This window comes from Lepidochelys kempii, chromosome 18, assembly GCF_965140285.1.
Source record: "Lepidochelys kempii isolate rLepKem1 chromosome 18, rLepKem1.hap1, whole genome shotgun sequence".
Classification (NCBI taxonomy): Eukaryota; Metazoa; Chordata; order Testudines; family Cheloniidae; genus Lepidochelys; species Lepidochelys kempii.
This window is the reverse complement of record NC_136397.1, coordinates 24,941,427-24,969,202: the sequence shown is the minus strand read 5'-3', so window position 1 is coordinate 24,969,202 and position 27,776 is coordinate 24,941,427. Positions and strand designations below refer to the sequence as shown.

At 43.3% G+C, this 27,776-nt stretch overlaps 1 protein-coding gene across 8 annotated transcripts in view; it reads right to left on the bottom strand.

Moving 5' to 3' along the window:
• Positions 1 to 27,776, bottom strand: part of SLC45A1 (solute carrier family 45 member 1) — a 78,156-nt gene that overhangs the window by 19,981 nt on the left and 30,399 nt on the right. Inside the window, exons 1-2 of one of the 8 annotated variants that reach the window (XM_073316559.1) lie at positions 14,618 to 14,637; positions 2,589 to 2,996 (exon numbers count right to left, since the gene is read on the bottom strand). In XM_073316559.1, the coding sequence (XP_073172660.1) occupies positions 2,589 to 2,985 (397 nt within the window). In that variant the 5' untranslated portion in view covers positions 2,986 to 2,996; positions 14,618 to 14,637. Of the gene's footprint in view, positions 1 to 1,045; positions 2,354 to 2,588; positions 2,997 to 3,169; positions 3,190 to 8,810; positions 9,003 to 14,617; positions 14,638 to 27,776 lie in introns of those variants that run through there. The other 7 variants (XM_073316563.1, XM_073316562.1, XM_073316557.2 and 4 more) reach the window with 7 other exon arrangements.

Below are 27,776 nucleotides of genomic sequence, written 5' to 3'. Positions count from 1 at the left end.
GGTGTTGCTATGCCTAATACATTTAGAAACCTAAATCTTACTTTCAAAAGGGACATAGGCACTTGAAATTTTGGCTCCTAAGTGCCTACACAACTTTGAAAATGAGATTTAGGCTCCTTATAGATTCATAGATACTAAGGTCAGAAGGGACCATTATGATCATCTGGTCTGACCTCCTGCCACAGAATCTCACGCACTTCTGTGAAAAACCTCACCTATGTCTGAGCTATTGAAGTCCTCAAATCGTGGTTTAAAGACTTCAAGGAGCAGAGAATCCTCCAGGAAGTGACCCATGCCCCATGCTACAGAGGAAGATGAAAAACCTCCAGGGCCTCTTCCTATCTGCCCTGGAGGAAAATTCCTTCCCGACCCCAAATATGGCGATCAGCTAAACCCTGAGCATATGGGCAAGATTCACCAGCCAGATACTACAGAAAATTCTTTCCTGGGTAACTCAGATCCCACCCCATCTAACATCCCATCACAGGCCATTAGGCCTATTTACCATGAATATTTAAAGATCAATTAATTACCAAAATCATGTTATCCCATCATACCATCTCCTCCATAAACTTATCAAGTTTAATCTTAAAGCCAGATAGATCTTTTGCCCCCACTGCTTCCCTTGGAAGGCTATTCCAAAACTTTACTCCTCTGACGGTTAGAAACCTTCGTCTAATTTCAAGTCTAAATTTCCTGGTGGCCAGTTTATAGCCATTTGTTCTTGTGTCCACATTGGTACTGAGCTTAAATAATTCCTCTCCCTCTCCAGTATTTATCCCTCTGATATATTTATAGAGAGCAATCATATCTCCCCTCAACCTTCTTTTAGTTAGGCTAAAGAAGCCAAGCTCCTTGAGTCTCCTTTCATAAGACAAGTTTTCCATTCCTCGGATCATCTTAGTAGCCCTTCTCTGTATCTGTCCCAGTTTGAATTCATCCTTCTTAAACATGGGAGACCAGAACTGCACACAGTATTCCAGGTGAGGTCTCACCAGTGCCTTGTATAATGGTACTAAAACCTCCTTATCCCTACTGGAAATACCTCTCCTGATGCATCCCAAGACCGCATTATCTTTTTTCACAGCCATATCACATTGGCGGCTCATTGTCATCCTATGATCAACCAATACTCCAAAGTCCTTCTCCTCCTCCATTACTTCTAATGGATGCGTCCCCAGCTGATAATTAAAATTCTTGTTATTAATCCCTAAATGCATAACCTTACACTTCTCACTATTAAATTTCATCCTATTACTATTACTCCAGTTTACAAGGTCATCCAGATCCTCCTGTATGATATCCTGGTCCTTCTCTAAATTGGCAGTACCTCCCAGCTTTGTATCATCCGCAAACTTTATTAGCACACTCCCACTTATCAGTTAAGTGTTGCAATGCTGAGTGCGGCAAGACCTAAATACCTTTAAAAATCTGGGCCTTAGGCTTTTGCACTATTTACTTCTTTGAATTTCCTGGAGTGGAAGCTGGGAACTATAGTACATTATGTAATGTTCAGCTGGTACCAGCCTGACCCAATGCAATCCAATCCACTTCAAAATAACAGTGGAGTTTGACAAAAAGTGTAAAATGAATGGGCAATTATTTTATCCTGTAAGGTGCTCTGTTCTGTATGAATAACTTCACTGCCTTAAACCAGAACTTCCTTATGAGGTTAGCCTGGGCTGTAGCAGTAAGTCAATGTGTAAATCTGAATGCTGCCTGGATTATACTGGGCCAGGTAGGGATTCAGTGACTGAGGAAAGGAATTATTTCTTCTCTTCTTCTGAAATCAGTTTTAAAAATACAAAGAGACAGAAGGATGTTACCCAAGTTGTGGAATAATACCTTCTGCTGCTCTTCCTGTATAGAAGGATACACCTTCCACCCCATGTCTGTGCAGAGGAATATGCCACAACCCCAACAGAAAGCAAAACTCTGGACTGAGAAGTAGATTTACTCCATCCCTGGGATGCCTTGTTTAACTCAAAGCTATCCCCCATAGAATATCAGGGTTGGAAAGACCTCAGGAGGTCAATCTAGTCCAACCCCCTGCTCAAAGCAGGACCAATCCCCCATTTTTGCCCCAGATCCCTAAATGGCCCCCTCAAGGATTGAACTCACAACCCTGGGTTTAGCAGGCCAATGCTCAAACCACTGAGCTATCCCTCCCTCATCTTTCCACCCAGCTTGCTGACAGGCCCAGAGAGGTTTAGTCTCCATATTCTTCCCCCTCTTTCTGTTGGGTCAGTAGAGGTTAGTTCCTTGACTTCCTTTAAATTAATTTTTTAAATATACAAATGGAGTAGCCAAAATTCTGGAAGTATGTTGGTCGCAAATAAAAAATAGACTCAGAAATCAGTAATGAGAAATCCCTCTTTGGTCACATCTCGCCCTCCTCAGCCAGGGCCAATGAGGTATATTCTCCATTTTGTTCTCTAAAATTATGGGTAGTGGTTCCAACTTCCACATCACATGTGTGAAACCTGTAAAGTAAATTAAATAGCAAAGAAAAGAAAGAACTCAGTGTCAAACTAATCCCTTGTGAAGTGGAAAAGCAGGAGGGTAAAATTAGCGTTAAAAAAAATTACCTAGTATTGGGCTGATAAACCACACCATTCCATACAACTGATCCGGCAGCCCCATCTGAAGCAACACAGGAGTCACATAGGCTGTTTCCATGGCATAGCTGAACTCAATCCCAAAGAGAATACACCCATTAAACAGCAGTTCTAGGAAAGATCTCTGAGGGTGGAGATCCCCAAAATCAATCAGATCAATAGGGCATGGTGTATTTGGGGGTGGTGGAGGGGAGGGGCGGATGTGTTTTCTCCTCTTTGGGTGTCTTTTAAAGTTGTTGGCACGATGACTGATGTGGCGAGTGACAGATCCGGAATAGCCTGAGATCTGAGACCTCCAGAATTCCTGACAAGACAGGCTGGGGAAAAGCACATCGCTGGGAGGGGTTGCTGCAGCTGAAGGGATCATTGTGAATATTCCTGGGAGGAAAAAAGCTGAGATTCAGTATTGGTATGAAAGAGAAATGTCACCTGATTTTAGTTGCTGAAGTTCTAGCCCATTTCTGGTCATGGAGCATATTGAATGCCTCAGCCTTTCATAGAACATAAGATTTTAATGTAGAAAATGAATGCTGGTCAATTCAAGAACTTACTGTGCTAATAACCTAGTAGGGGACATGCTGGCCCCTAGGGGCCTTTTCCCTCATAATGCCCTTGCAGGTCACTATAGTTCATGGATGACGTGGAACCAATATTGTGAGAGGGAAGGAAGCTAGAGTGCCAGTGATGGAGGACAAGTCCCCAGTCCGATCAGGTGCAGTAGAGCTGTTTGCTGTGGTTATCATGAAAGCTAAGAGGTTGTTCATTTTCTCCGCCCCGGCATTTTGTGAAGTCTGGGGCGGCAGGCCCAGGCTGCTGCCTTCCTTAGATATATCTCTCTCTCTCACACACACACACACTGTTTGAAAGGCCTTTTTATCTTAAATTAAGAAAAACAAAAAGACAGGACAAAAGTAACATTCATCAGAGTCCAGCATCTCTTTTGCCTCATAAACTGATAGCGATATACAGCTTCAGTACAGAGAAAACAGAATCATAGCAGAAACATAGATAGTCCTGTCTAAAAAATAAACTTATATTTATAAACTGGTCTATGTGACGATTATGACAAAATGCACCTGTTTGACATCTCCTCTTCCAGTGCCTCAACTTCATTTTGAGATTCACCTTCTACAACATTTTAATTTACTTCTTTCACCCAGGAAAGCTCAACATCTTTTTTTTTTTTTACCTTCACATCGTAATTGGAAATCAGCTTCACTTTCAGCACCTTTTCTTCTTTTTGAACCTTTACCTTATTTCTTCATTCTCCTCCTTTGTATGTCACTGGTTCCAATACTTTTTTGACAACAGGAAGGTTCTTGGATTCTTTGTTGTTTTTCCATCTAGTTTTGTGTGTGCTAAATCTTGTCTAAGTGTAATACATAACTGACTTCAGAAACAACCTCTGGTGGAGGTGTCTGAGTGGTATACTCTGGTGCAGACCTATGGGAGGACAGAATATTTGCAATACATTGGGTTGTATTTGCAATACAATGTTATACCCTCCTTTTTCTTAACGCCCTTTTAGATATCTGTATATGTGCCTTGCTAGCTTATTTGATGCTAGGTGAAAAGTATGAGTGCTGATTCTTTCCTAAGGAATTTCAAATATGCCTTAGAGATTGATCAACGATTGTTATTGATATGATTTCTTCAGTCAGCAAACATTCGGCAAGGCCTTGGGAGCCTTAATAGCAGAAGAGTTTGTTTTACTGATATTCCAGATAGCTGGAAGTAGGACATAAGTACATTTGCTTATTTTCTCACACATTCAGTGCTTATAGGCAGAACTCTGCTCTGCTCAGTGGGTACAAAGGGAGCAGAGACTGGCTGCAAGTCCCTTGCTGCAGATTCTCTTGGCCACAGGAGTCCTCAGCAGGTGCAGAACCAATAGATCCAGCTCTTAGGCTCCCCTCGCTGCAGCCTTTGGCGCAGGGTATGTGTTTAGAGGTAGGGGGCAGTGTTGGAAGGAGCATAATGTGGTTTGTCAATCCCTGACTAGACAATGGTCCCTTGGGGACTATAGCTAACTGGTACAAGTTAGAGAAGTACCCAGATTGTTCTAACCTGTACCTGAAGCCAGGCAAAGAATCAGGGAACTGTAATTGGCTCCCTGACACTCCCCTCTTTCACTCCGTGCTTTGTTGAGCCCATTAGAGAATCTGGCCCTTAGTCTTTGCCAGTGTTTAGTTGCCTCTTTGGCATGGGGCTGTTTCTGGCATGTTTTGGTGGCTCCTACATAACTCATTAACTAATTTCACTGTTTATGTCCTGGACTAAGCAGGCTACCAAAAATAACTTCTTGCCAAACCTTTCTATTTCACTCTGCCTTAGTGATGTTACTGTAAGTCAACAGCATCCTTGCATGTCATCTTTTTGGTATCACTAGCTACATATCCCATAAACAAACAAACAACTTTCTATGTGTAACACAATTTTGCAAGAGAATAATGACAAAGCGTCATCTACTATGTGGTTTGAACATCTGCAAAAAACATAATATAGCAAACCAGGGTCTTTGAGCATCCATGGCTTTTTGGTTTTAATGGTAAGGTGCCGTCAGAAAGGAAATCTGTGCACTAATTTTAATGCTAATGATGTCTTTGTTTTCAAAGCTTTTGGAGTAACGTATCATTAACATTGCCCTCTGAAGACACGTAACTGATCTATTACTGATATGTAGCTAAGCCCACAGCCTATGTTTGTGTTCTGGCTGATGCCTGTGGAATGCCTACATTTGGATATGGATCTTATCACCAGTGAAAAAGGTGAATTATGTCTTAATTAAATTTGATTCTGTGCAAAACGCTGCTTAATGCTGCTTTCTCTATTTGTAATTTCTTAGCTTTTGATGACATTATAGAAATAAATGTTATGGGTGCTTCTTGCCCATCTTTGCTTATGTGAGAAATTACTGCTTCCACCCTGACTGTCCAGGCATAACATGTTAACATTAGGGATTAAAAAACACCCCATGCATTGGAATTACTTAGATTTGCTTTTGCCTCGTCATCACCCATACTATTTTTTTAACCAATACAGAAAGTGAGCTAGTTAATATTGATAAATTTGGAAGGGCAAGATAAATTAATTCAGAAGTGAGTTGAAGTGGCTCCAAATGTATTTAATATGTTGTAGCTCACATTTTATGCCAGTCCCATCAATGAAGGAAAGAAGTTAGGTCCAGAGGTCCTGTGTGCTGCATGACTGCTGGTATGGATGGTGATGAGGGGGAGGAGGGAGAACAGGAGAAGCCTCAGTTTCTGGATATAGTTGCTAAGCACACAGTGCCCCTTGTGCTGCTGCCATTGCCCCTGGTTGAGTGGTGGAAGGGCTAAAAATAGAAGTTGGTGGGCCCACTTTTCCCCTGGCACCATCTGATGCTCCCAGTGCTGCAGCCCTGCCCATCAGAAACTTACTTCCCTTCTGGAAGAGTCCATATAGCATGGAATATTGAGCTATGGGAGCTGCACACCATACAGTAATTAAACTATTTAATTTACATTAAAAGAGCACCTTCAAAATGTTTAAATAAAAACAGCAGAGGAGAACAAGCCATGTGAATAGGGGGGGAAGTGGTAGACATGGTATATCTTGACTTTGGTAAAGCTTTTGATACTGTCTCACATGACCCTCTCATAAACAAACTAGCGAAATGCAACGTAGATGGAGCTACTACAAGGTGGGTGCATAACTGGTTGGAAAACCATTCCCAGAGAGTAATCATCAGTGGTTCACAGTCATGCTGGAAGGGCATAATGAGTGTGGGGTCCCGCAGGGATCAGTTCTGGGTCTGGTTCTGTTCAATATATTCATCAATGATTTATATAATGGCATACAGAGTACACTTATAAAGTTTGCGGACGATATCAAGCTGGGAGAGGTTGTAAGTGCTTTGGAGGATAGGATTAAAATTCAAAATGACCTGGACAACCTGGAGAAATGATCTGAAGTAAACTGGATGAAATTTAATAAGGACAAATGCAAAGTACTACACTTATGAAGGAACAATCAGTTGCACACATACAAAATGGGAAATGGCTGCCCAGGAAGGAGTACTGCAGAAAGGAATCTGGGGGTCATAGTGGACCATAAGCTAAATATGAATCAACAGTGTAACACTGTTGCAAAAAAAGAAAACATCATTCTGGGATATTTTAGCAGGAGTGTTGTAAGTAAGACACAAGAAGTAATTCTTCCGCTCTATTCCGTGCTGATTAGGCCTCAACTGGAGTAATGTGGCACCCAGTTCTGGGTGCCACATTTCAGGAAAGATGCGGACAGATTGAAGAAAGTCCAGAGAAGAGCAACAAAAATTATTAAGGGTCTAGAAAACATGACCTATGAGGGAAAATTGAAAAAATTGGGTTTGTTTTGTCTGGAAAAGAGAAGACTCAGAGGGGATATGATAACAGTTTTCAAGTACATAAAAGGTTGTTACAAGGAGGAGAGAGAAAATTGTTGTTCTTAACCTCTGAGCATAGGACAAGAAGCAATGGGCTTAAATTGCAGCAATGGAGGTTTAGATTGGACATTAGGAAAAACTTCCTAACTGTCAGGGTGGTTAAGCACTGGAATAAATTGCCTACGCAAGTTGAGGAATCTCCATCATTGGAGATTTTTAAGAGCAGGTTAGACAAACACCTGTCAGGGATGTTCTAGATAATACTTCAGTTCCCTGCACTCATGGCAGGACTGACTAGATGACCTCTCAAGGTCCCTTCCAGTCCTATGATTCTATGAAGTGATTCCTGTATATAACACAAAAAATATGTAATGCACTTTGACATCATTTGGAATGAGAGGTTCTGCATAAATAGGAGATATTATTGGACTGAGCAGCTTTCATTTTGAGTATCCTATACTTATGGTAGATTGAGTCTAAACACTAATAGTAAGATTGCTTTTCCCTAGAGTTTTATCTCAGCTCCACCTCACAAGGGATAGAACCCATCCTCCTTAGCACAGGGGCCTGCCACTAAATTACGAACTTCCCTAAGGTAGCAAATCAGGTAACATCTCCCTGAGAGTTAAACAGTTTGAGGGATAGACTTCTTACTGTATCTAAAGCAACTAGTATATAACTCTTAGTTACATTTCACTTTTAATTTTTAGGATTTTTTTTTTTTACTTAATTTTTTAGTGTCACAAATGTAATAGTGTCTTACCTTTTAGTACCATGCCATTGTCCTGTCAACCAGGCACATGAATTGTCAGAAGGATGCATGCATGTACTTTATATACATAGGCTCTTAGTACCCTCATTTAAACAAAAAGGTGTTTTTTTTAAATATTGGAAAAAGAAAGTTCTCTTGGGCCAAGACTTTGAGATTAATTTTCAAAGCACTGACTGTGCAGCTAATATTAATTTCACATGAAAATGTCAGTCTAGAACTCTGTGCAATGGGCTGAAAATTCTCCTATGCTTCTAGTTTCAGCCAAGAATTAAATCTTCTATCAGTGATACAGCAATGGAAATGCGGAGAGACCATCACTCTAGTGGAGGAGAGGAAGGCAAATGAGTCTAACAGCAGATTTGCCCAGACTGCAGGGTTCATTAATTTTTTTGTTCATTGTGTGAGACAAGCTTTGAATTGCAAATATAAAATATTTCCCAGCACCTTGTATAAGATATACAAGGGTTCTTAAGGCTTTCACCAAATGTTCTGAAATACAAGGTTTGTTGATTAAAATGTATTAATGAATAAACAGATTACTAGTAAAATCAAGTCTGTCACCCTTTCTATTGTAAGGAAGGCAATATAGAGCCCAGGTGACCTATTCACCAACATGAAGCATTTGAAGCAGAAAACCACAAATCATATCAGCCCTTGTGAAATTTTCACAGTAATGGCCATTCTCCATTTATACTGAAGTCCATGTCTTACATTTTTATAAATTTAAGACAGGACATTCTTTCTTCCAAAGGCTCATTCTCTCTGGACTTCCCACAGCAGGAGAAGTATTATCCAAGGAACTGCACAGTGATCTGACCAATAACTGCAGAAAGAGATGCAACTAAGATCAAAAGGTATCATCCTTTCCTTCCCATCCTCCTCTAAAATGTCACCCCATATACAGTATTTGTAAAGCTTCCTGTCAAAGAGCCCTGAAGCAAATGCCCAGAGCACTAAGAGAGAATGGATTGGATCACAGAAAGCATTGTATTTGTTCAGTATGAAATAGTGTTACCTGTAATTACAGATGGAGGAGCATCCTTTTTCAAATGCTTATCTATGCCTGGATTATCCGAGGTACAGGTTCCTAGTCACTGCTGCTGTGGCTGAATCCTCCCTCCCTGTGTAAGGAGCCTGCTTTCTGGCTGGGGAGAATGGTGATGTCATCACTATTCTTGCTCTCCTTTCTCCCCAGCTTGCTGGGGCTCTGCAGAAAGCATCAGCTTTTCTCTGTGCCTCAGCTATTGTTTCTTAAAGCTGCAGGCTGCAAGAACAAGCTGCCTGTATTGCATAACAATAGGACAAACTAACAGGAGAAATACCTGTGTTCTCTTATTGTTAAATATTTCCAGTCTTCATAAGAGAATTTTTTTGATCCCACAAAGGGTTTGTAATCAAGTATGACTATTTTTACTAGGTTTCAGAGGAACAGCCGTGTTAGTCTGTATTCGCAAAAAGAAAAGGAGTACTTGTGGCACCTTAGAGACTAACCAATTTATTTGAGCATGAGCTTTCGTGAGCTACAGCTCACTTCATCAGATGTTTACCGTGGAAACTGCAGCAGACTTTATATACACACAGAAATCATGAAACAATACCTCCTCCCACCCCACTGTCCTGCTGGTAATAGCTTATCTAAAGTGATCAACAGGTGGGCCATTTCCAGCACAAATCCAGGTTTTCTCACCCTCCACCCCCCCACACAAATTCACTCTCCTGCTGGTGCTAGCCCATCCAAAGTGACAACTCTTTACATAATCAAGTCGGGCTATTTCCTGCATAGATCAAGGTTTTCTCACATCCCCCCCACCCCCATACACACACAAACTCACTCTCCTGCTGGTAATAGCTCATCTAAACTGACCATTCTCCAGGTTTAAATCCAAGTTAAACCAGAACATCTGGGGGGGGGGGGTAGGAAAAAACAAGAGGAAACAGGCTACCTTGCATAATGACTTAGCCACTCCCAGTCTCTATTTAAGCCTAAATTAATAGTATCCAATTTGCAAATGAATTCCAATTCAGCAGTTTCTCGCTGGAGTCTGGATTTGAAGTTTTTTTGTTTTAAGATAGCGACCTTCATGTCTGTGATTGCGTGACCAGAGAGATTGAAGTGTTCTCCGACTGGTTTATGAATGTTATAATTCTTGACATCTGATTTGTGTCCATTTATTCTTTTACGTAGAGACTGTCCAGTTTGACCAATGTACATGGCAGAGGGGCATTGCTGGCACATGATGGCATAGATCACATTGGTGGATGTGCAGGTGAACGAGCCTCTGATAGTGTGGCTGATGTTATTAGGCCCTGTGATGGTGTCCCCTGAATAGATATGTGGGCACAATTGGCAACGGGCTTTGTTGCAAGGATAAGTTCCTGGGTTAGTGGTTCTGTTGTGTGGTATGTGGTTGTTGGTGAGTATTTGCTTCAGGTTGCGGGGCTGTCTGTAGGCAAGGACTGGCCTGTCTCCCAAGACTTGTGAGAGTGTTGGGTCATCCTTTAGGATAGGTTGTAGATCCTTAATAATGCGTTGGAGGGGTTTTAGTTGGGGGCTGAAGGTGACGGCTAGTGGCGTTCTGTTATTTTCTTTGTTAGGCCTGTCCTGTAGTAGGTAACTTCTGGGAACTCTTCTGGCTCTATCAATCTGTTTCTTTACTTCTGCAGGTGGGTATTGTAGTTGTAAGAAAGCTTGACAGAGATCTTGTAGGTGTTTGTCTCTGTCTGAGGGGTTGGAGCAAATGCGGTTGTATCGCAGAGCTTGGCTGTAGACGATGGATCGTGTGGTGTGGTCAGGGTGAAAGCTGGAGGCATGCAGGTAGGAATAGCGGTCAGTAGGTTTACGGTATAGGGTGGTGTTTATGTGGCCATTGTTTATTAGCACTGTAGTGTCCAGGAAGTGGATCTCTTGTGTGGACTGGACCAGGCTGAGGTTGGTGGTGGGATGGAAATTGTTGAAATCATGGTGGAATTCCTCAAGGGCTTCTTTTCCATGGGTCCAGATGATGAAGATGTCATCAATATAGCGCAAGTAGAGTAGGGGCTTTAGGGGACGAGAGTTGAGGAAGCGTTGTTCTAAATCAGCCATAAAAATGTTGGCATACTGTGGGGCCATGCGGGTACCCGATCTTCCTGATAACACCATCCTGGCTACTATGGATGTAGAAGCCCTCTACACCAACATTCCACACAAAGATGGACTACAAGCCGTCAAGAACACTATGTCACGGCTAACCTGGTGGCTGAACTTTGTGACTTTGTCCTTACCCATAACTATTTCACATTTGGGGACAATGTATACCTTCAGATCAGCGGCACTGCTATGGGTACCCGCATGGCCCCACAGTATGCCAACATTTTTATGGCTGATTTAGAACAACGCTTCCTCAACTCTCGTCCCCTAAAGCCCCTACTCTACTTGCGCTATATTGATGACATCTTCATCATCTGGACCCATGGAAAAGAAGCCCTTGAGGAATTCCACCATGATTTCAACAATTTCCATCCCACCACCAACCTCAGCCTGGTCCAGTCCACACAAGAGATCCACTTCCTGGACACTACAGTGCTAATAAACAATGGCCACATAAACACCACCCTATACCGTAAACCTACTGACCGCTATTCCTACCTGCATGCCTCCAGCTTTCACCCTGACCACACCACACGATCCATCGTCTACAGCCAAGCTCTGCGATACAACCGCATTTGCTCCAACCCCTCAGACAGAGACAAACACCTACAAGATCTCTGTCAAGCTTTCTTACAACTACAATACCCACCTGCAGAAGTAAAGAAACAGATTGATAGAGCCAGAAGAGTTCCCAGAAGTTACCTACTACAGGACAGGCCTAACAAAGAAAATAACAGAACGCCACTAGCCGTCACCTTCAGCCCCCAACTAAAACCCCTCCAACGCATTATTAAGGATCTACAACCTATCCTAAAGGATGACCCAACACTCTCACAAGTCTTGGGAGACAGGCCAGTCCTTGCCTACAGACAGCCCCGCAACCTGAAGCAAATACTCACCAACAACCACATACCACACAACAGAACCACTAACCCAGGAACTTATCCTTGCAACAAAGCCCGTTGCCAATTGTGCCCACATATCTATTCAGGGGACACCATCACAGGGCCTAATAACATCAGCCACACTATCAGAGGCTCGTTCACCTGCACATCCACCAATGTGATCTATGCCATCATGTGCCAGCAATGCCCCTCTGCCATGTACATTGGTCAAACTGGACAGTCTCTACGTAAAAGAATAAATGGACACAAATCAGATGTCAAGAATTATAACATTCATAAACCAGTCGGAGAACACTTCAATCTCTCTGGTCACGCAATCACAGACATGAAGGTCGCTATCTTAAAACAAAAAAACTTCAAATCCAGACTCCAGCGAGAAACTGCTGAATTGGAATTCATTTGCAAATTGGATACTATTAATTTAGGCTTAAATAGAGACTGGGAGTGGCTAAGTCATTATGCAAGGTAGCCTGTTTCCTCTTGTTTTTTCCTACCCCCCCCCCCCCCCCAGATGTTCTGGTTTAACTTGGATTTAAACCTGGAGAATGGTCAGTTTAGATGAGCTATTACCAGCAGGAGAGTGAGTTTGTGTGTGTATGGGGGTGGGGGGGATGTGAGAAAACCTTGATCTATGCAGGAAATAGCCCGACTTGATTATGTAAAGAGTTGTCACTTTGGATGGGCTAGCACCAGCAGGAGAGTGAATTTGTGTGGGGGGGTGGAGGGTGAGAAAACCTGGATTTGTGCTGGAAATGGCCCACCTGTTGATCACTTTAGATAAGCTATTACCAGCAGGACAGTGGGGTGGGAGGAGGTATTGTTTCATGATTTCTGTGTGTATATAAAGTCTGCTGCAGTTTCCACGGTAAACATCTGATGAAGTGAGCTGTAGCTCACGAAAGCTCATGCTCAAATAAATTGGTTAGTCTCTAAGGTGCCACAAGTACTCCTTTTATTTTTACTAGGAGGCTGCTGGTGTTAGCTGCTGTTTCAATTTAATAGTTTAAGTTCTATCAAAGTCTTCTCAAGTAAGAGTTGTATATTTGATAAGAAATCTATATAAACAAAGTCACTCACTGCATTAGTCACATGGCTTTTTAAATGCTACTTTGAAGTTACCCTCTACTTAGATTTACCACCTTGCTGATCAACTGGTTTTAAAATGTCCTAAAAACAAATGACTGGCAATTTTAACTCGCATGCAACAAGATTTTCAGAAGTGCTGTCCTTTTACAGTAATACAGATAAGCTTCCTTTAGAGCCTCTCTGAAAATGTTCAAAACCTAAGATGACCCAGGATGTTTCAGAGGGCACTTGGGTTGTTGTGTTCCTATGCCTACAGAGGTGTAATTGGTTTCAGAATTTGGCAGATATTGCTATATTCACTAGGTGCCAATGGACAGAGTTTTCCTACACTCCTCTGGATTCCCAGCACTCACCAGGGACTCATGACAGGCCTGTGGAATAAAACCAGGGTTAAGGGAGGGGAAGAATCTCCAAACATCCCAAAAGCATACAACACACCTCAGATGCTCAAGGGGCTTCGGTGGGAGGGGCAAAAACCTTTTTTCAATTTTAATATAACTACTTATGATTACTGAAGGAAAAAAGCTGCCCAGGAAGGAATGACCCAAGGAAAGGGGCTAATTTAGCATTCATTCACCACTTAATCCACTTTTTTATGGAAATGAAAGAACACTTCAGCAAAAAATGTTTGCCAGCACCAACTCAACTCTGAACCCTGATCTCAATCCTCAGTTGAGGGCACCCAGAATGACAGATTATGGTAAATTAAAATATTTTATCTAAGTGTGGAACATGCGTTAGGAAGGAGAGAAGGAAGAAAAGGGAAGCTCTGAGAAAAATAAATAGTTGGGCAGAAAAAGATGCAACTATAACCAGGGAGGAATATGAATCCTCAACATTACACAGGCCTCCAGAAAGATACTGTTGACTGTGTATGACCAGTCCTAAGCAACACATGCTCTGGAAATCTTTCAAAGTTGGTTCGAAATGTTGTATGGAGGAATTCAAAGATGGCATCAATTGCAGCTGAGGAAGAGGTGCATGGCTCTCCCAGATACATTGAGAAAACTTCTGAACAACTACGTTAAGCAGAAATTTATTTCACACTCTATGACTGGGCAGGAATTGATCAGAAGGAAAATTAATTACTATAAAACTCTTAACTGTGACAAGCAGGCATACTACACCTTCTGTCTGCAGCTGCTAGAAGCTGCAAAATGAAGTACTTCTATTTAAATTCAGTATGTCTGAAGAAGAACACATATGTCATGGGAGGTCTTGTATACCCAGTGAGATAATCCCTTTGGTAACATGGGCCATTCCCGGGGAGGGCTTTAAAGAGGAGTGAAACCTTGAATCTGACTATTCAAAGGGGAGTAGAGCACCATGTTAATGTGTTTTCAGTGTGGGGTTTTGTTTTGTTTTTTTTGAAGCAGAAAAGCTGCTATGTTCTGAATGAACTTGAGCTGTTTTTAAGGTTGGCACTTTCACTCTTCGACATAGAGTGTGACAGATATAGCAGTTTCCTGCCACTATCTTTGGGAGATCTTATTGTATTAGTTTATGTATCATTGTGGGCTAGGGACTGTATATAGTTCTGTAGGTGACCACAGTTCCTCCAGGAACTAAGAGCAGTGTGGAGTTATCCCCACACTTGCCCTGAAAGGGTTAAGGCAGCCAGAGGGGCCAATTAGCCTATTACGTGGCAAGGGGGGGAGGGGATTAAGACTGCAAGAGAAGCCTTAATTAAAAGAAGCTCACCTGTGCAGGAACAGGCAGGGTATATAGAAGCCAGGAAACTGGCAACAGAAGTGCTGGGTTGTTGGGAAAAACTGCAGTCTCTCTCTGGGAAGAAGGAGGCGTGTTGGAGGCTGTTGAGGTGAGTAGCCTGCAGTTGCTCCCTGGGAGGAGGGAGTGGTGAAGCTGGCAGACCCAGACAAGCAAGGGCAAGCTAGAAGGTTAGAAAAGGGCTTGGAGAAATCCAGCAAGGTACAGAGTGGAATAGACCTTGGCTGCTGACTAGAGAGTCCCTGAGCTGGAAACTGGAGTGTAGGTTGGGTCTGGGTTTCTTCAATCAGTCATTGGGGAAGTAGCACTGGCAGGGCAGTGCATAGGAAGACTATCTGAGCCTGTTTTGCAGAGGAGATTCCACCCCCAGGGAAACCACAATAGTGACCTGGCTGGAGGGCTGAGGGACAAAGGGGCTGCAGCTGGAATGAGAGAATGGCTGGAGACAGAGGTGGAGGGACACCTTGCACTTGTAGGAAGAGGTGTTGACCTGGGGACTTATTCCCCAGAATGGCCAGGAAGAGGCACCCTACCTGCCGTGAGTGGAGAACACTATCACAGGAGTGATTAGAAAAATCCACTCAGGCTGTAACTCCTCCAGAGAAGTACCACCACTTTCAGAGCTCACATATACTGCTTCAAACAGGATTCCTCAGAGACCAACAAAGAGGACTTTTTGGGTAAATATGTTGAGTTTAAACTGACTCCTGGGCTTCTTTCTGATCCAGCAAATGGACAAGACCTTCTGCCCAAGGGATCTTTCCTGAGAAGGGTTGGAAGTACTTTAGCCTACTGAAGCGACCTAAGACTTCTAGTAAACTGTCAGTGTAACTCCAACAGACCTTGGTTGTCAGCAGGTGGGATCAAACCTGTGATCTCTGGAGCTTAGTGCATGAGCCTCTGCAGCATGAGCTAAAAGCCAACTGGCTGTTAGCTAAGGCTGTAGAGCAAACTCATTAATCTCTCTCTAAGTGGTCTCGGTGCCACTAGATGGGACAAAACACCATACCCAGGAGGTGTGTGGGTTACATTAGCGTGCATATAGGAACTTTTTAAAATGTTTTCTCTGTAATTTAATTTTAAGAATAAATGTCCTTATATGTAAAGAGCTGTGTGGTAACTTACAACTGCTGGCAATATGATGATCATAAGTCTTCAGAGAGAAAGCAAAAGCATAGTCACTGGCCTCTTTAGGCAGTCTGGCTTGCTGGGAATATCAATGTAGGCAGAGACCTGCAGCCTGGAAAAATCCTGGGGAAGTAGGAGAGAGACATGGGTTTCTGCCACAGGTGCCAACTCCGTGGTTGCTCTGGGGTTGGAGCACCCATGGGGGGGGGGGGAATGGGTGCTCAGCGGCCCTGCCGATCAGCTCCTCTTGATCGGCCTGCCTGCTAATGATCAGCTGATCAGCGGCGTGCAGGAGGCGCTGGGGAAGAGCGAAGACAGTGTGTGTTTGGGGGACGAATGGGGCAGGAAGAGGCTGGGAGGAGTGGGGATGGGGTCTAGGAACCCAGGCCTTTTTAAATTGCCTGTGTGGGCCACAGGGCAGGGGCTCCTAGGCGCATGTGGGGTGGTACCGGCAGGGGCAAAGGCAGCCAGGTGGGCACGTTGAAGCCTTGGCCGTGCAGGAAGAGAATGTGCAGCCAGTAGCTTGCGGGGCACTAGCCAGTGGACATGCAGCACCGCCCAAATGTCAGGCAGACCACGTCCTTATGGGCCAGGGGCCCATTGACTGTTCTGCCCTGGGGCCTAGAATTGCTGTCAGTGGGCTTGAATACTGCCATTTGTTTAATTCACCCGGTGTGGCTTTAAAAAAAAAAAAAAAAACTTAATCCCAAAACCTTAATTTTATTGCTAACGTTTTGCAATATGTAAATCTATATTTACAGAGATGGCTGTAACATCACACTGAACCCCTTTGTGCTTGTTATATTACACACACTCAAACTGAAATTCGCCTTTTTGCCAGAGCACATCTCAGTGCCTTGCTCAGTGAACAGTGTGTTTTATCATGAAGATCGTATATTTGGTTTGTGATCATGTTTAATGAAGAGTCACTTTTCTGTATTTGGTGAAACAGAATGTCTCCATAATATGGAAATCACTAACAGAGGTACAACTCGTTTGCACACTAGGTGGTGCAACAGTAACACCTGAAAAAATAATTTTTACAGAGAACAGTTCAGTGCTGGTGGATTTCAATCAGTCTGCAAATTCATATAGAGCCCTAGGACTATGACTGAGGGTCATATAATCCCTCCAGCACAGATGAGAACAATGAGCCTTTGTGGACTCGTGTCACAAGAGGTTGCCTGGCATGAGATCTGAACTTTTTATGTTATTCTGTTTATTATTTATCTAACAAACAAAAAAAACTAAATTATAAACATCCTTAAAATGTTTGTGTGGCCATGACAACCCAAGACCCTATTTCCAGTACTGGTGTTCATTCATTTAGAGTACAATGATATTTATTTGCTAGAAGCATGTTTAAAACCAGCCCCAGGTTAAGGAAATCCTGGGGCTCTAGTTCTCTCTCAAAAAAAAAACCTTTCTTCAGTGCTCACCCTAAATAGCTTCCCAGAATTGAACTCATGTCTGTGTGCATATTGAGCTTTTAACCATACTCTCACTCTTGGATTTTTTTTTTTATTTTTAGTTTAGTTATAAGAATTGACTATGCGTGTATTTGGGTAAGATCTGGACTAGTCAAAAACTTGGGAGGTAATAGGCCTAATCCTTTGGGATTGGTAGAACCTTTTGTTTTTATGTGATAAGATTTTCATAAATCTTCATCATATTTGACATGAGTAGCTGGATGGAGGCTTGAGGCTGGGTTACTTCAAGGGAACTGTGTTATTGGCTCTGGGCAACCCATGAGGTAATAAAGAAGCTGTTTTATGCTGACTTGGTAAATCTAAGTATTGAAAATATCCACCAGTTTTGGGGATTATCTACCCCATTCTTTGCAGTTCACCCTAATTGAATGACTGCAACTGGCCCCCACTGGGACCCTAGTCACAGGACCATATTAGCTCATGGTTTCAAGCATTTGTGTGCCAAAACCCAAAAAACAAAAACAGAAGGGAAGAGAGCCAATGGGATCTTGCATTGCACAGTTATGTCTATAGTGCATTAGTCACAGGAGTTTGCCACCGATCAATGAGGAAAGAGCATGAATGGACAGTTCTACCCCCAGCACAAGACAAATATATTTTATAGAGACTTGATCCCTGTCCTGAGAAGTTTATCATAGACACCTATAATTCTATGTAATGTGTGCAAGTTTACCAAGTAGAAGAAGAGTATAGACTGAAAATAGTCATATGATTGATTAAAGCTGGGATTTTCAAAGACGCCTAATGGAAGTTAGGCAATTTAGAAACCTCCTTTCCTTAGGCTCTTAATCTCAACCTAAATATGTTTCTTCCAGGTAGCATTTTACATGTCAATAAATCTTGATATTCACAGAAACACAATAGTATGTAACTGTGCCTATTTAATATATTCTAAGGGCCCTGTTCTTAAATTTCTGCATATCAGCCCAGCTGTGAAAATATGTGGTGTGATTGAGCTGCTGCTTCTCTGCCTTGGTGGGTCCTGTGCTTCTGTTTAGCAGTGGGCTAGGGTATTCCTCTTTCCCTCAGTTTTTCCCCCATGTCCCTGGGCTTGCTGCCAACACCCTGCTGGAGCAGTGTTCCAGCATCTGCACCACCAAGCTCTCCAGTAGCTCACCTTCCTCTCTCAGTTCCTAGCGCATGCCCCTGTCTGACTGGAGAGGAGGCTTTAATAGGTTCTGGCAAGCCCTTGATTGGCCCCAGGTGTCCTAATTAACCTAGAGTAACCCTGTTCACCTACTAAGGGAAAAGGGACCTGCCTATCCTGGGTCTAATATACCTGCCTTTGTGCAGAGTGTGCAAGGCACCAGTGGCAGCTGCAGGAGACACTATCCACTCACCCCTCAGCCCAGCAAGATGCTCTCAGTCCACATGATTGCTGCCCTCACCCGTTCACTGCCCAGGTAGGCTGGCCTGGTTTCCAGAAATGCCCTGGGTGCAACATTCGTTGCTACAAGGAGCATTCTCCTGTAGCTGTCTGGCCTGACCCGGTCACAGTGGACACATTACACCCAACAAGAAACCAAGCAGTAGCAGACTGGGGAATGTTCTAGGCAGAAGCTCTACAGTAAAGCATAGAGAGAGAAAAAAATTGGTATGATATAGCTTTCCTAACAATAGGCAAGCTGGTTGCAATGCCAATAGCTAAGTTTATCTAACACTAGCCATTATAAGGCCCTGTTTTCTGTTACTTATAACTCTGCCAAATTTTAAGCATTCAGGCTGAAATTTTCCACACTGAGTGTTTGCTCAAGCTGACTCTTTTATTTTAAAACATTTCAGCAAAAACTACAAGGCAAGGAAGTGTTTGAAGCCTTTGTTGTTAATTGGTCCACCTCCTGGACCAAACTGCGATCATCAAGATGGACCTCAATAAAATGCTTAGAGGAAATTGGAACAATAAAAACATCCTGCTTAAAGAAGAAACGGTGCAGATTCTAGTCAAAGAGGAGGCCATGACTTATGCCGTCAGCATGGCCTAGAGTAGGGGTGGGCAAACTTTTTGGCCTGAGGGCCACATTGGGGGTGCAAAACTGTATGGAGGACTGAGTAGGGAAGACTGTGCCCCCCAAACAGCCTGGCCCCTGCCCACTATTTGCTCCCTCCCACTTCCTGATTGTCCCTCTCAGAACCCCTGACCCATCCAACCTGCCCCTGCTCTTTGTCCCCTGACTGCCCCCCTGGGACCCCACCCCCTATTGAACCCCCCCATTCCTTGTCCCCTGACTGCCCTGACCTCTATCCAACCCTCCCTGTCCCCTGACAGGCCCCCTGGGACTCCCATGCCCTATCCAACCCCTGTGATCCCAAGAACTTCTGCCCCATCCAACTGCTCCCTGTCCCCTGACTGCCCCCCAGAACCCCCTTACCATGCTGCTCAGAGCAGCAGGAGCTCGCAGCTCTGCTGCCTGCATGGCTGTGTGGGAGGGGGACTAGCCTCCCGGGCCAGGAGCTCAGGGGCTGGGCAGGACGGTCCTGCTGGCCAGATGTGGCCCGCGGGATGTAGGTTTGCCCACCTCTGGCCTAGAGGTTCACAATCCCATTCTTTCTCGAAGTGGATGGGATACTGTAATAGAACATATTACTGAGACAGAGTGATGTGCCATACCCTTCAGTGCCCATTGGCAGGGGGAGGAACTGATCCATCTCTATCTGCATAGACCTAAAAAGCATCACTGTAAAATTGAAAAAATACATGCTTTCCAAAGTGGAAGTTATGGTCTCCAATTAAGTCTCTTCAGCAAATGCAGTTTATATCTTCTGACAAGTTCTGTTCCATTACGACAATGCTAACCCAACAACTTTAAGATGCTGTTCAGAAAATACTGCTTTTTGTCACCTCACATTCAGAATCCTAGACATCCCAGGAAACTTCCAGAGGAAAATAAGTGAGATTCTGCAAGTTTATGCGCGGTCTGAGGAAGAACATAATATTCTTAAGGCAACTGAGACTGCTGGACTAAAATTATACAAAGAAAAATGAATGCAACGCTAAATACAACTTCAGCCCGTAGGGCATGTGATCAAGAGAAGATGAAGGCAAATCCAGAAAAAAATCAAAGTTAGAGTTGAAATGCAAGCACTTAAAGATTATATTAGGACTGATGCATCTCTAATGTAATACAACTTGGGAGCAAATTAATACCAAAATGATTCCTTTTAAGCAGTTAATAAAGAATTTGGCTTTTAACAATTTCTATGTGGATCTGGACCAGAGCACAGGAATATATTTTTGAGGATTCATCTACAGTAGAACCTGAGAGTTACAAACACCTTTTGGAATGGAGGTTGTTTGTAACTCTGAACAAAATGTTATGGTTGTTCTTTCAAAAGTTTACAACTGAATATTGACTTAATACAGCTTTGAAACTTTACTATGCAGATGGAAAAATGCTGCTTTTAGTCATTTTAATTTAAATGACACAAGCACAGAAACCGTTTCCTTACCACCTCCAATATTTTTTTAAATTTTCTTTATGTAGCTTTACTGTACAGTACTGTACAGTGTTTTTTTTTTTAATCTGCTGCTGCCTGATTGCATATTACCAGTTCCAAATGAGGAGTGTGGTTGACTGGTCAGTTTGTAACTCTGGTGCTCATAACTCTGAGGTTCTAGTGTATTTATTATATTACCATTATGGGTATGTTATGTCTCCAACTCTACAGCCATTAATACGTTTTTATCCTACAGACAAAGTGACTTGGGATATGACTTCCAGGATCTATGCTTTAGCCATCTTCTGTCCCATTTCAGCCTACAAGAGATGTATGCTATGGGGACCTATGAAGATAAGGCAGGGGACAATGATGTTTAGGAGCCACTTATAATTTGTTTTCCTTTATTGATAGTATGTTCCACCTGGCCCTTAATACAGTGGTCTGTCAAGTGTTAAAATAGTCTGCCCAGAAAATCATGTAGATGACTGCTGTGTGAGTTACCAACTTCGGAGAGATTCACGACATTAGCCAAAGTAGATACAATTATCCACCAAGAGGTGCCCTTATGAGTTGTGTCCTTTAATGTAGCTTGTTTATTTGGGATTGTGGAATAGGACTGTATATTCCTTACCAGGGTACTGATGGTGAGAATGAACCAGATTCCTGCAATGCATTCTTTTTGGGCCTGGACAGAAGTTACAAATCTCTTCTTTCTTTGCTGTAAATGTACATGTAAATTGTTAAGATGTGGAGTCTCCAGTTTACTTTGTTCTAGTTTAACTCAACAGAGCTCAAAAGGGTGAGTTTTGGTGATGACACTATATATATTATTTGCTGTGAATCTCAATTATTCCCTCCTACCATGATGTTTTCTCTGGGTGACAGATGTTCTCTATTCATTTAAATCCCTTTGTTTGGTCCTTCTGTGAAACAACGTCTGACAGTGTATTCATCTCCTCCCTCATTTACAGCTTCATTTTCGGCTCAGTGTTTCACTTGCCAGTAGACAGACACCGCATTATTTGCCTAACTTGGATCAGGGTTAGGTCTCTGTTTCTTGGAAACCTCTCTCAGGATCTCCATAATCCTTTCTCTGAGGAAAACATTAGCTCCAGCTGAGTGAAATTCTGCTTCAGGCAACAACACAGAATTTATTGTTCTCTTAAAGGTTTTGTTGTTGGTGGTGTTTTTTTAAACTTAATTTAACATGTTTTTCAATTAAGATTAATGGATCTGAGACCTCCATTCATGAGCCACCTGGAAGCAGCAGATTCTCTTTCAAGCATAATTAGATTCTTTCCTGGGAGACCAAATGTCTGTACTGCCAGCTCAATGCACTGAAAAAATTGCCTAATAGTCAGGTACTGCAGCTATAGAATACTTAAAGGCCAAGCAAAAGTCCCTTTTGCAAAGAAGCATCTGGATTCAATGACACAAGCTAGCAGAGGTTCAGTTTGTCACAGAATGACTAGTGTCTGTAGGAGGAGCTGCAACTTCCTTGTGCAATGCATTCCCTGGTGCCTTCAAAGCAACAGTTGTGTGTAATTGCAGAAAGGTAAACTCAATTGCTTCTACAATAGGAAGAGTGCCAAGGATCAGCTGAAGATACCAGGGCCAGATGGAATTTTTGTAAAACTTATTCAACATGCTTAGTGTAGATGGAGCTATCTATTATGGAAAAAGCCTAACTCTACAGGTGCCCCATAAGTAACCTATATTAAGGATGGTCTATGAATACCAATTCTTATCAGTATAGATTGCTTACATGTTACAGGATGGAGGGGGAGAAACTAAAACAATTATTGCTATTGGCTGAGAGATAAACAGCCTATTGGGCTTTCAAAGGGATGGATAAACTGATAGTTTATATACATATGGCTTATTCTTGGTATTATGGTAGCAGCTAGAGACTCCAATGAAAAATCAGGGTTCCATTATGAAAAGGCACTGTACAAACTCATAGTAACAGATAACCCATGCCCAGAAGCATTATCAATCCAAATAAACAAAACTGACAAAGGATGGGTGGGACAAAGGAAGGATTATTTTCTCCATTTCATATTTAGCTAAATGAAGTCCAGCGAGAGATTAAATTATTTGTCCAAGGTGATATAGGGAGTGTATGGCTACGCTAACAATTTAATTTGAGTTCTACAGTGCCTTCCCCACAGGTACATGAACTAACGTATTACCAGAACTGCAGCACAGTACTTTGGAGTATGTAACCAATTGAAATGTATTAATGGTGAAGTCTGCTAAAGTTATGAGGCAGTCTAATTGAACTCTGCAATATGTATTAATCTGACCATCAAAAAGTGTAACACTTATCCCCTAGCAGAAGTGCTAGATGTCTGAAAGGGAAGTACTATATTTTTCACTTCTTGGTCTTGGTTCAGTTAATGAGACTGAATATAACATAATTTATCATTACTTTAGTAGCACCAGCAGCCCATCTAGTGCAGGCTGATCACAAACACGAAACACAGCTTTTCAATTCTAAATAATTGCTGCTTTGGTTCTCATGGGAAAGCAGAGACTGGTTTAGCTTCCCCTTCACTCTGTTACAGAGGATGATAACTTAGGATAGTGCTAATCAAAAGTAGACTTTTATAATTATGTACATCTGTCTCAAAACAATTTAGTTGTGCAAATAACTGGCCACCATGAACACTTTCTTACTGCTGTGACCCATTCTCCTCTCTCTCCCCTCCCCCCCATTCCTTTCTGTACTTTGTTGTTTTGGACTGACCTGTTCGGAGAAGGAACCGTCTTCTGTGTGTTTATACAATGCCACGCACAAAGGGGCCCTCAATCCTGACTGGGGCCTTTGCAGACTACCATCATAAAATTAAATAGTACTAGTGATGATAATCCAACACAAATCAATCAGATTGTTTTACAGAAGCCTTTTCAGACCAGAGGACTATTTAAATCGCACCTCTTAGCAGTTATGTCATGAAGTCCTGATACAAAGGTAGGAGGTTAAGGTCACATAGGCACTAGGCAGAGGGGTCTGGCTATTTTGAAGGATTTAGTGGAGCCCCTATACAGAAGGATGAAGGTTTGGACTTATTTTGTTTACCCTGGAAAGGAAGGATTCTTAGTCTGGCTGGAAACTACCAGCAGAGGGAAACTAAGGCACAGAAGCAGGAAAACAACTACAATAGGGAAACTGAGGCATGGACATGCTTCTACAGTGGCTGATGATTGACTATGTCAGAATGTTACAAAACTGAATTCTCCTCTCTGCGGAGCTAAAGTGAGAATGAAGCCCTATCCAACCTATTTTCACAGGCCATCAAAGGAGTTAAGGAACTATGTTTAAACTCCATTTTAAAGTGATTCCAGCTAAACTAATTTGTAACGTGACATGGTCAGCCAGTGTGAATAGGTCCGAACTGTACTAAAATCCTGTTTCATACTTGTGGTGTAGCCTAGAAAGAGGTCATTTTATTATCAAATTGCACATGTTTAAAAGCAGTTTGAAGTACAGATTAAATGAGAGGAGGGTAACAAACCTTGTCCACGCTAAGAGTGGTTCAGTTCCATTGGCATTAAAAATTTCACAAGCTATGGTGTATGCCAGGCACAGGCTGCTGCTGCTAGTGTTTGAAGCACTGTGACATACAGCTCTGCCCTGTGTAGAATAAGTTGATGCTTTGATCAAACCTGATAGCAGCTACTGGACCAATTCTAATTTCAAATGACACCAGTATATGTTAATGGTCACACTACTAAAATCAGTTGAGTCACCACACTCAAAACAGCTGCATGTAGGAAGAAAATCTTTACCTAGGATTCCTGATATTGCTAACTCTGGTAGAGCTGAACTAGGTGCATCCTTGGTGAGGACAGTGTGGCTCTTAAGCGCCCACTTCAGGAGATAAGATGGGAGGACCTCTGTATACAAGGATCTTCTGGTCTCAACTATCAAATAACTTTCTCAGCACAAAGGAGCACTAACCTCCCCCCCTCCCCACCCCAAGGTCCTGCTATGCATAATCTCAAACCACCTTAAGTTCGAATATGTGGGTGGGCATGTTGTCTTGCACCACCGCTCTCCCAGCCCGGTGCTAGGTTGCCACTCATCCAGGTTTTACATGGACAGTTCAGTTTTTGGCTTCTATGTCCAGGTGCCATAAAATTAGGGTTGCCAGGTGCCCAGTTTTCAAATCGAAAATGGCACCCGAACCAAAAGCCTGGTTACCATGGGGTTCAGGGGAGGCACCGGTTCATTAACTCTCACCAGCCCTGCTCAGCCAGGGCCGCATCCTACTTACAGGCAGGCTCCCTGAGATGATCCAGTGAGTGACAGGGACAGGGACTTAGAGGAGAAGAGAGGGAGCAGGGCCTTGGGGGAAGAGCCTCAGGGAATCTGGTTACCAGCAAATAGAAAGGTGGCAACCGAGGCAGACACAATCTCAAACAAAAAGGGTTACTCATTTTTTAAATATAGCCTTAACTGGCATACTGACTGTTAGAGTTTCTGAGAAACAACCCCTTCAGGAGGTATTTTTATGATGATGTCCCCATTTTCAAAGGGAGGTAGAACAGCATGTCAAAAATCAAAAAGGAATCCCACAAAAAGTGGAAACATGGATAAATTACTAAGGAGAAGTAAAAAAGAATGGCACAAGTATGTAGGGACAAAATCAGAAAGGCTGAGGAGCAAAATGAGCTACACCTAATAAGGGACATAAAAGGTAAGAAGAAGAGGTTCTACAAATACATTAAGAGCAAGAGAAAGATGAAGGAAACTGTAGGTCTGCTATTTAGTGGGAAAACAGAGCTAATAATGGATGACATCAAGAAGACTGAGGTGTTTAATACCTATTTTGCTTCAGTCTTTACTAAAAAGGTTAATGGTGACCAGATACTTAACACAATTAATATAGCAACAAGGAGGAAGGAACACAAGCCAAAATGGGGAAAATACAGTTTAAAGACTATTTAGATAAGTTAGATTTAAGTCAGGAGGGGCTGATTAAATGCATCCTGTTAAGGAACTGGCTTATAACTAAACCAGGGAGAGAATGCATACAAAATTTGCAGATGACTCCAAAGGGCAGGGGAGGCTGGGGGATGGGAGGGAATTGCTAGCACTCTGGAGGACAGGATTAGAATTCAAAACAACCTTCACAAACTGGGGAACTGGTCTGAAATCAACAAGATGAAATTCAATAAAGATAAGTGCAAAGCACTACACTTAAGAAAGAAAAATCAAATGGGCAAATATAAAATGGGGAAATAGCTTGGTGGTAGTACTGCTGAAAAGGATCTGGAGGTTACAGTGGATCACAAATTGAATGAGTCAACAATGTGATGCAGTTGTGAAAAAGGCTAATATTCTGAAGTGTATTAACAGGAATGCCACATGTAAGACATGGGTAAATGCAGAGGCAACAGGGTCATATACCCTCCCTCCCACCAGATTTTTGCCAGGGTTTATATGCTCTTCCCTGAGCTCTGCTGCATACCATAAGAACCTTTAAATTATGCCCCCCCTCAACAGTTACACATTGTCTCTGGGTAAGCATCTCACTCTACTTGGTGCGGGTGAGGCCTCAACTGGTGTACTGTGTCCAGTTCTGGACTCCACACATTAAGATAGATCTGGACAAATTGGAGAGAGTCCAGAGGAGAGCAACAAAAAGGACAAAAGGTTTAGAAAATGTGACTGTGAGAGAGCAGAGGAAGTGAGGGAGCTGTCCACATGTAAGGGGACTGTTGCCCCCTTACTAACATTCAGTGGGGGTGTTTTGGTTGGCTAGCTCCCACTACTAAAAGGGGAAGGGTCTATGGGAAACCAGGACCCTGAGACTGATAGTCCCCAGGAACAATGGGGAGAGGCCAATGCTGCAGGTCAGCCTGAATGACAGGGCAGGCAGGCTAATCGGAGAGTCAGGAGGCCAGGGAGGTCGTGTCCTCCGTGTGAGCTGGATTTGCCTGGCTCAGACAGAGTGGGGCCGAGCTAAGGAGAAAGCAGGGGCCCAAGCTAAGCTGGGGAGCAGAGCTGGGCCAGATCCAGAGGGACCAGAAAAGCAGCCCAGAGAGAGCAGACCCTGTCCTGGGAGCAGAGCTGCAGCCTTAAAGCTAGAGGCACAGCCCAGACAGAGCAGACTTGCCCTGGGAGCAGAGCTGCAGCAACCAGAGCCAGAGGGGCCAGAAAAGCAGCCCATGAAGCAGGTCAGTGCTGGGAGCAGAGTCACAGAAGCAGCCTGCAGAGCAGACCTGTCCTGGGAGCAGAGCTGTAGCAACCGGAGCCACAGGGGCCAAAGAAGCAGCCCAGGGAGCTGGAGGCAGAGCAGCAGTGCTGAGACAGAGTGGTGTAGCTGGGGCTAGAGCAATCCAGAGCTGGGTGTGGTGAGCAGCTGGGGAGAGCGAGGGGGACCCTGGGCAGCGGGCTCAGCACAGGGAGACGTCTCAGCCAAGAGGCTCTGCAGGCCAGGCTTGGATCTTAACCCCAACAGGGCGGGGGTGACACTGGAAAGAAGGGTCCTACCACTTAGAGTCTGAGAGGGTGTGGCCACCACCAGGTCAAGTGTCCAACCCACAGTATGCCTGCAGCACAGCCAGGGTCTGAGAAGAAGGCCTGGGACTTACAAGAAACAGACTGTCAACTGCCCTGACATTCCAGAGACACTGTTTGTGACGTTCCCTGCCACAGAGCGGGTTGATGTGTTTCCTTTAATCTTTCCCATTTTTCCTTATTCTTTTAAAAATTAATTGTTGATTAAATAACTTGCATTTGCTTTAAATTGTATGTAATGGTCAGTGGGTCAGAGAAGTGCCCAGTGCAGAGAGAGTACCCCGGAGTGGGGACACCCTAACCCCTGTCCTAGGTGACCACAGCCGGGTTGGGGGTCGAGCCCCCCAGGAATCCTGGGCCCAGCCTCGTTGGGGTTACGAGGACTCTGCCAGAAAAGGAGAGTGGAAGGGGAGTCCTCAAGGGCAGGGAGGCCACTGGGTAAAGGAAGTGGGAGCAAGGACTCAGATCCTTTCGCTAGCCCACTTCACCGGGGTAGTACAGAAGCCAGGAAAGTTCCCCACAATAGCGGGACTGTTCCCCCACTTAC